The sequence below is a fragment of the Cyprinodon variegatus genome, unplaced genomic scaffold, assembly GCF_000732505.1.
Source record: "Cyprinodon variegatus isolate N-32 unplaced genomic scaffold, C_variegatus-1.0 Scaffold1244, whole genome shotgun sequence".
Taxonomy (NCBI): Eukaryota; Metazoa; Chordata; class Actinopteri; order Cyprinodontiformes; family Cyprinodontidae; genus Cyprinodon; species Cyprinodon variegatus.
This window is the reverse complement of record NW_015151697.1, coordinates 193,238-202,979: the sequence shown is the minus strand read 5'-3', so window position 1 is coordinate 202,979 and position 9,742 is coordinate 193,238. Positions and strand designations below refer to the sequence as shown.

Genomic DNA, 9,742 nt, shown 5'->3' with positions numbered 1-9,742 from the left:
TTACAATCCCTACTTTACCTTTGACCTTAAATTAAGAAGAGACAAAGTAAAACATAAAAATTGATATAATGATAAAATACAGTAGCAAGATTTGTATTTAAAAAAGTAGATTAAATTTTGGTTTGGTATATTTGGTGATGAACATTTTTATGCAAAACACAATAGTCCATAGCAGCATTAACGGTTTTAGAATTGTCTAAAGTGCTCATCGAAATTCGTTCTTCAGGCTTCCTAAAACATCTAACAAAAGTTGCTACCTAGAGATTAAGTTTTAAAACACAGAATAAGCATTGGTTCCTGTTCATTTGCTTCTCTTTGACCAAAGGATACTCAGGTCTGCTTCCAAGTGATAGGTTTGGTCTGTCTAGGTTTTCTCTTTGCAAAAAGAAATTTAACTTGTGGAAAAAGTTGCAAGTTGCAACAAACTCATCTACATTAAGAGTTTTTAATGAATTATGAAGTATTCTATATCTGCATAACCTAAATTGGTGTTTATATTTGATGCAGGTAGCTTTGTTGCCTATTGGGATTCTGTGTCCTCTACATTGAAAAAAATTATGCTAATATTTTTGGCATTTACTTAATCATTTTTATTTACTTTAACACAATTGTTTTACGTTAGCAGGGTAGGACATAAAACTTTTGTGTTAAAGTAACTAAAGATGATTAAGTAAATGCCAAAAGCGGTTGCATAATTTTCTTTTTCAGTCTAGAAGACATAGAAATGCTCTGCCTTTTCTGTGTTTCACTCCATATTTCTAGTATTGGATGTTCAAAGCTAATTATTTATTTATGTTTAAATAAGAAGTAAATCAAATTTTGGAAAAACCTGAAAAATTTACGTTTTGATGAATGCCTTTTGCAAACAGTAACCTTCTTTGCCATAACAGATCATTTCTTGCAATTTAATGATTTTTGCTGGGTAATACATATAACTTATACTAAAGACATGTCTCTATTTTTCAGTTCTGCAAATTTCCATTTGTAAATCATTAAAACTGAATCATGACAAAGTGTGAATGTGTGAACTGCAAGATCTGCACAATAGCTATTACCATTCATGGAAGGGGTTTATATTTTCTATACTATAAGTTTTGCTTGTGGTGTGTTACATCATTAACAAAACAGTAACGGATTTCAGCTACCCTGAATGTAGAGTTGAAAAAAATTGAGAAAAAGGTTTAATTTGCTGTTTCCAGTTGTAAAAACCCATATGTTTCTATATTTGTATTCCTTTGATGCAGGATTATTCAACAGTCTAATAGATTTGTGTTGAAATTCCTGTTTATATAAATCTAGTTTTAATTATACAAATTTTTGTTTATGCATTTTTGAAACTATCTTGATCAGAACTCTTAACATTTGTGCCTTAGGAATATTTTCCTATATAAGCACTTTTTGTGAAGGCACTGCTCACTGTTATGCATGTTTAGATTTTGCTGTATGTCCCCACAGAGAGTACTGAATGTTTTCGCTATTACTCTTTTTCTACCCTCTGGGGCCACAGTACAGGGAAAATTAAAACTGCATTATTTATCGAAAAAAAAAAACTAAACAGAACAGTTTTTTCCAGGCCTACTGCAAACTTTCAATGCTCTCTTTTGTTATGCAGCATTCTGTTTGACTTCTGTTTGGCTTTTCTAATCAGAGTTAATTCATCTTTTGTTTTCCATATCTGTTGTTTTCTCTCATAGCAACTCTTCCAGTGCCAGGCCCTAAAGAAGCTGAGCTTGCCTGATAACGACCTTTCCAATCTTCCTACCACCATCGCCAGCCTGGTTAACCTCAAAGAGTTAGACATCAGTAAAAATGGTAAAGATTTCATGCATATGGAACTATATTTTCTAATAACTGCATTCAGCAGCAAAAATTCAGACATAACTCCCAGCACAGACATTGCTTTAAGGTACTTCTTTAATCTCAGAATGCCTATTTTATGCTATATCACTGTTTATAATGATGCACTCCAACAGGAATCCAGGAGTTTCCAGATAATATAAAATGCTGTAAAGGCCTGTCTGTGGTAGAAGCCAGCGTCAACCCCATAACAAAGTAAGACTCCAACACACTCTAACACTCCAAACCGGAACCTCGAGCTGTTTCGACAAAGCTTTATTTTATAAGCTCATCAAGAAAGATATTTTAGAAGATAGTTAGCACAGAAACAGTTACCTTTCATAAAGTCTTCAAAGCCTTGATGTTGACATGTTGATATCCAGACATGGTAAAAACAATCACCATGTCTGCACTGTTTACGTTAGGGTCAGAAATCACTAGGGAACATGTTGACTGACAAATTCCAGAACAGCAGTAAACAGCTACACCTTGCAGGATAATCATCTAAATTTAGAAGCTGTTGTGATGGACCAGAGTTACTGACTTTGATTCTTTTTAGCTAGTGTCCTGGACTCTTTGCCTGAGGAATTTATTTCAGATCAGAGGGAAATTTGACAATACATTGAGTTGTGATCACTTAAACTTTACTTGGTTTAAGAAGAGTTTGACCTCTGTGATCTGCTGTTTTTGGACTGACTGTGCCTCAATTGAAAGAGTAGACATTTTGCAAAGCTATAAAGTCGCAAAGTTGTAGCATTGTTTCTAGCTTCTCACATTTTCGCATGTTTTGCACCCCTGGTAAAGGGGTAAAGCCTAAATTCCAGCAGAATCTGGCTGAATGTGGCTTAGGTGAAAAGTGCTTTAAATGTCAGCACAGTTGGATTCCATACAGTCTGATATATATGACTATAATAATATAAATATATTCCATATATACATATATATAGTCTCATATATGCACACAGAACAGCCAGAAATTTCCTAACAACTTATTTCTAGTGGCAGAATGAGCTGTGTTTTTGCTTCTTCTCTCTGGTGTTTTATAAAATATTTTTGCTTGTATAAACGTTTTTCTGCAGGGCTTCCTAAAGCCAGCCCACATGTAATGTGGTTTAGCTGCTGTGCAGTTGCGGTGCGGGTGTGCTGCAAAAAGTTACACACACTGAAAGCTGTGACTAGGCTATCCCTGCTGAGCCCCCAGCTGCATAAATGCCACTCGACAGAAATTAAGTTCATGAGGTTTATGCTGTTTTGGGGAGTTGTACAGCAAAACTTATTAGAGGTGCACATTGATATCCCTTCTCATCGTCCAATAGCCCCTCTGTTTTTGTACTTGCACAGTACCTTCTGCATTATCCAGGACCAGGTCACAGTGCAGAAGTCTCAGCAGAGACTCCCAGACTTCCTTCGCCCTAGACACCTCTTACAGCAATGCTGAGTGAAGCCAGAAGTGCTCCCTTTTCAGCTAAGAGACATAGTCCCTCCAGCATGTCCTGGCTTATGCCCGAAACTTTCTCCCGGTGGGACGTGCCTGGAACACATCCTGAGGGACATGTCCAGGAGCGGCATCTGAAAAATATGTCAAAGCCACCTCATCTAACTCCTCTCGATGTGGTGGAACAGGAGCCCTGTGGATGAAGCTTATTTCAACTACTTGTATCCAGGATCTGGTTCTTTCTGTCATAATCCAGATTTTATGACCATCAGTGAGGGTAGACCGACTGGTAGATGTAGACCAACTGGTAAATTAATGTCTTCTCGTTCAGTTCTCTCTTCAGCTCAACAGGCTGGTGCAGTTTTACAGCATCTACCATATCGATTCATCAGTTGATCTCTGCTCCATTCTCCCCTCACTCATGAACAGGATCAGAAGATACTTAAAGATACAGTGGAGGATTTTCACAATTTTTTTAAAAGACCTGCCCTCTCCACTTTAAAAAGAATGCACATGCACAACACTTAATCGCTTCAGAGAGGGAAAGCTTATTAAACACGTGTGAGAGAATGCCAGAGGCCGTTCTCCTCGTGTACGCTCAGTTTGAAAGTTGTTGTTCTCATAGCTCATACAAGCTTACTGTGTTTGAAATTCTGCCCTAACCCCTAAAACCCTTCATCACTATATAGAGTGGGGACTAAATAGTGGACTTTATTGTGAACTCAGTTAACTGACGATTTGGACAGATGATCACTACTTTTTGCTCCCTGTTGGTCACATAACTCCAACTCCACCGCTCAGTGCCTGCACCATCTTTATCATTAGTCACCGCTGTTGGTTAGCCACAGCCTACTGTATGGCAACAACAGCCCATTGTGACAGAAAATCCCATAATGCTTTGCTCGGAGAGCTCTCCACGCAAAGCATTCCAGGATATATCTGCCTCTTCTAAGGCATTTATTTTCTTCTCATACACTTCATTGACACTTTTTCTATTACAATCCTCTGCAGTTTTCAAAGAACCGTGGTGAGAAACGTGAGCTTCAATGACTGTCTGAAACCGTAGCTCATCACACATGTACGCCTGAAAGTGCGAATGCACAGAAGAAGATATCTAACTGGGGACGTGCACATACCTAGGACGGCTTTACGTAAATATATCACCAGAATGATTGACAATTACAGTAGGAGGAATACTTATTTTGATGATCTAACCAGAAAAATAAAATCCTCCACTACCCCTTTAAAGTTATCCGCTTGAGACAGGAACTGTCCTCCAACCTAAAGGATACAAGCCACCTTTTTATTCAAGAACCATCGTTTCGGATTTTGAGGAGCTGATTCTGGGGCACTTTGCACCTGGCAGTAAACATCCCCCGTGCATGCTGTAGGTTTTGAGAGGAGGGAGCCTCCAGATCAGGGTCGAAATTCACTGGTTCCCAAATCAGACCCCCTCTAGCCTTTGGCAGTGCCAAGAAATCCTGTTAATAAAGGCTATGATCAAGATTGGTGAAAAAATGCAGCCTTGCCGGAGTCCAACATGCACCTGGAACAGGTCCGACTTTATGTTGGCAATGCAGACCAATTTCCTGCTTCACTTGTACAGAGAGCGGATGGCTCCTTTCCCCTGGATTCAGGAGCTTGATGCAAAGACAATTTGCGTCAGGCAAAAATCTGTTTTTGGGGAAACACTTTGTTGATCTGCACTGCTTTGGTGTACACTGCACCACAGCTGATGTGAATGTACACATTGATTTGAATGATTTGGATTGCTTGCATCACCCACACTTCAGCTGCACAGCAAACTACAAGTAGAAAAGTAGAAAAAAAAAAACAGTTTGAAATATTTTTTATGACACTTTAAATATGTAAGATAATTTTAAAATCAAATTGATTTAATAACATACTGTATGTAAGCTTTTTATTCTTGCTTATTATCTGAAGGAGAGTTTGTGTATGTTTACAAACACTAAACATGCAGTAACTAAGCTAATTTGCTAATGCCTGGTTGGCTTTTTTATGATTGCTCATCAGATCCACATATTTTTAAAAAACACATTTTTTTTATCTTTGAAGTCTCAGGTGTGCATTTATAATTCCCATTTTCTTACCTGCTGATGTTGATGAAGTAAAGAATGCTGCAGAGGTAAATGTTTCCTATGTGTCTGTGTTGCGCTTGTGCTGCAGATGAGTCATCTCCAGGCCAGCAGCGTTTAGTTGCTTCTGCAGCCATGCAGAAATTGGCCATGTTTCCTCCCACAGGAGGAAACTCTTTTTCTTATTCCTCTTTTGCACCTTGCATTGTTTTCTGTCTTTTGTTTCATGTGTGTTTTTTATATTTTAATTTTTTTTATTTTATTAAATATTTCTCTTTAAGACTCCCAGATGGTTTTACGCAGCTCCTGAATCTGACCCAGCTCTTCTTAAATGATGCCTTCCTGGAGTATCTGCCCGCTAACTTTGGCAGGTGAATTGATACATGTGTTTATCTTTAGTTGTGTTTTATTTTGGATGGTCGGGATTAACGCAAACATTTACTCTTAATCTATAACCTCTATTCATATATTCTATTTAGTGTTTAACATATTTTTGAAGATGCATTTACCATGAAGGATTTATATAAGGAATATGCCTTTTTGGTTAATTCTAAAGCTTATCTGTTGAGCAGTGTCATTTGATATGACTATTTAAAAGCTGTGTGAGTGGGTGCTGGTAATTGAAGTCTGTATTGAAAAGATCCTATAAAAAAATCAAAATTACTGGATATTTGTTGAAAAGAACAAAAAGATATCTAACAGAATGATTTTAGAGATTAACTTTTCTTTTTCACTTCATTTATTTTTGTGTACTCTTTTTTTGTTAATCCTATTGAAGACTGTTGCATCTGGCAGAGTGCAAATAAAAGGAATTAGGTTTAGGCTTATGTTCCTTCTGTTATTCAGGCTCTCCAAACTACGGATTCTGGAGCTGAGAGAGAACCACCTGAAAACCATGCCAAAGTAAGACAGGGTACCATATGAACATTTGTATGTTGGAAAAAAATAACTTATCTTAAGAAAAATAATAACCCTGCTTGTTTTTGTGTTAGTTCATGTGAAACTCAATATGGATAACATTTCCATTTTCTGTCTTTCCAGGTCCATCCACAGACTGACACAGCTGGAGAGGCTGGATCTGGGTAGCAATGAATTCTCTGAAATGGTAAGATCAGTTTGTCTAATGCCTTACTTTTCACCACTTTTACTAGAAATGTTCAGAATAATATAGGTAATATAGATTAATTGAATTGGACTGTGTGGTGGGTTGCATATGGTAATAAAAGTAAAAGGCTAAAGAATGGAGAAGCAGGACTTAGTAAGTGTAAAGAAGGACTATTATAAACACTTGCTCACAAATACAAATAAGGAAACCACAGGGAGTCCAGGCTAGTGTGATGCTCTAATGGTTCATGTACTGTACAACTCTGCTGCATTTATTATGTCCAATGTTAAAAGAGACAAATAACAGATAAGTAGACCTGTTATGATAAAGCATGGATAACCTTTTTTCTTCAGCTTTGAAAGACCCTCTCCCTCACAACTTAATTCATTTGAGGATTTTTGTAGATGGATTCTACAATCTCTTAACTCATTAATCCCTCTTATTTTCAAGGTTCTGGTTCTGGTTTGTCTGACAACATGGATACTGAAACACCATAAAGCTTCTGAATTTCCAGTTGTAGTGGTTATTGATTGCACAGGGACAGTGTCTGCATAGCATGTTGAAATACTGAGTCTTCAACATAAGTTTTAACATCATCAGCCATGAAAAAAAAAACAAAAAAAAACTAATGTTATTCTTATGGCTTTTGTACCATCTGACCTTTCACTGAGCGAGTCCATTTAAAAGCAGCAGGGAGTAGAAGCTTTTCTCTCCAACCCAACCACCTCTGTTCTGTCAGACCACCAATAATCTTCCACTGTCTGTAATTAGGTCAAGGTACTGGAAATATTACCACAAGCATTAACAGCAACTGAGACATATGCTTGCAGTTTTCTTTTATGTTTTATGCCTCATGACATTAGTCTACCTAGTGGCGCAGTGGGTAGCGCTGCTGCCTTTCAGCAAAAGCATCTGGGTTTGATTCCCGGCCCATCTCTTTCTGCATGGAGTTTGCATGCTCTCCCTGCGCATGTGTGGGTTCTCTCTGGGTACTCCTGGCTTCCTCCCACAGTCCAAAAACATGACTGTTAGGTTAATTGGCTTTTCTAAATTCTCCTTAGGTGTGAGATTGTGTGTGAATGGTTGCGTTGCCCTGCGATGGACTAGCGACCTGTCCAGGGTGTACCCCGCCTCTCGCCCCGGTAGACAGCTGGAGATAGGCACCAGCACCCCTTGCGACCCCACTTGGGTTAAGTGGGACAGAAGATGGATGGCTTCATGACAACATTAAATCATGTTTTAGTAATCGTATATGTTCTGGGGTTGTTTGTTAACTATGTGCTAAAGTGGCATGCTAAAAAAAACACTCTATGTAATAATATCCCTTCAGTACTGTGCACTAGTTATACAAGTTATTTACATACTTAAAGTAGTTTGTATGGGAAAACAGAGACATCATATTTTAGGAGTTTCATTTAAGCTGTAAAAAAAATATTTTCAGAAAGCTAAATAGGGCTATCCTTGCTGATTTTCCTCTACCTCTTGGCCTGTATGTATTTACTTTGTATTATTTAGCACTTATTAAACCTATGAAAGTAGAAATAAACAAAAAAAAAAATTCTTAGTCAATAGCACCAGACTGAATGGTTTCCTTTGCATCAGAAAGCAGATATTTCCGCCCCAGAAAAAGAAAACCTGTTATTAGTCCTAGAGTTTATTCTCTTCCACAAAGTAATTTCCAAAAGTAATTTCCAATTTCATAGTTAAGTCATGTATAGAATTAAATATGGACACCTGTAATCCTAAAGAATTAGCTTTTGACCTACAAAAAACTCTTTTTCATTAAATCATCATTACAAACATACAGTTGCTCTGTGCCTGATTCTGTTTGCTCTGTCCTTGTATGGTCAAAAGAACTCACATGTCATGTGCTCCTTTATTTTCATTTTTGATTTTATAATAACTTACATTAAAGCATATTAAATCTTTTTGCTTCGTAGCCAGAGGTGCTGGAACAGATACACAGCCTTAAGGAGCTGTGGCTGGATAACAACTCTCTACAGTCTATACCTGGGGTAAGTGGACTTTCACCTTAGGCAGGAACAAACAAGTATAAAGTAACGCATTGTTGCCAACTTTTACTTCTTCATCTGTCTTTCTGCAGTCAATAGGGAAGCTTCGTCAGTTGCGGTATTTAGATTTGGCCAAAAATCGCATTGAGTCTTTGGACAGTGACATCTCTGGCTGTGAGGCCTTAGAAGATCTACTGCTATCCTCCAATATGCTGCAGCATCTGCCAGACTCTATAGGTACATACCTACATAACCAGCTTGGGTTTTATTCACAAGGACTGATATATACACACAGTGAGATACAAATTTAACACATGAAATAATAATAAAAAAAGAAACTCAATGATCCCACTTACTTAAGACCAATATAAATATAACAATTAACCAAGCAGCTATGTACATTTTTTTCAGAAACCTTAAACAGACAGTTAGTCTCACATTGTGAACATATAAGAAAAAATAATGTTCCCAATGTAATTTTTTTTATGCTTAGTCCTACTTTCAAGTTGAAACAAACTATCCTGATAATGGCTGCAGCTTTCAAGGGTACATAAAGGGTAGTATTGATCTTCTATAAGTTTCTGCCAATCGGCTACGAATCTGCATATGACCATCTCCTTAATATGTCCCTTAGTTTATATTGAACTATGCTGTAGAACACTGTGTTGATGCTGAATGATAATTATGAATGATCTTGCTAAAAACAGAAAGAGTGAAAGTTAAGTGTTTGTATTACCCATGTGGGAATTTGTACCTGTGTGTCTGCATGTGTTGCAGGAATGCTGAAGAAGCTGACCACTCTAAAGGTAGATGACAACCAGCTGACCGCACTGCCTCACACTATTGGGAGGTGAGAATCCAACACAGATTCTTCAAAAAAATCTAACCCTTTAACAAATGTCAGGTCAGATAAATGGGCTTGCAATAGTGTTTATACCCCATTGAACTTTTATCACATTTTAAAACCAAACATTTGACTGTCTTTTAGTTATATGTTAAGTGAAAGAACAGCACAAAGTAGACGTAGGGGTCTCCAGTCCTGATCCTCAAGATCTACTGTCCTGCAAGTTTTAGATGTATCCTTGACTAGTTTCTTAATTATATTTAACTCAGGTATCATTTTCGTTTTTACATGAATCGAGTGAATGGCTTGTTGCCAGCCCCTTGCCAAACGTCATTGCAACCTGAAGATGTAATTCCATCATTTGAATTAGCTGTGTTAGAGCAGGGATGCATTTAAAGTCTGCAGGGCAGTAGA

The 9,742-nt window shown here is 37.5% G+C and overlaps 1 protein-coding gene across 1 annotated transcript in view; it reads left to right on the top strand.

Annotated features, from left to right (window-relative positions):
* The first annotated feature begins 5,660 nt into the window (after nucleotides 1–5,660).
* LOC107102376 (leucine-rich repeat-containing protein 7-like) overlaps nucleotides 5,661–9,742 on the top strand; it is a 40,204-nt gene continuing 36,122 nt past the window's right edge. The window contains exons 1-6 of the mRNA XM_015401663.1: nucleotides 5,661–5,738; nucleotides 6,214–6,270; nucleotides 6,409–6,472; nucleotides 8,413–8,487; nucleotides 8,577–8,721; nucleotides 9,262–9,334. Coding sequence (XP_015257149.1) covers nucleotides 6,263–6,270; nucleotides 6,409–6,472; nucleotides 8,413–8,487; nucleotides 8,577–8,721; nucleotides 9,262–9,334 — 365 coding nt within the window. The 5' untranslated portion in view covers nucleotides 5,661–5,738; nucleotides 6,214–6,262. The remainder of the gene's footprint in view (nucleotides 5,739–6,213; nucleotides 6,271–6,408; nucleotides 6,473–8,412; nucleotides 8,488–8,576; nucleotides 8,722–9,261; nucleotides 9,335–9,742) is intronic.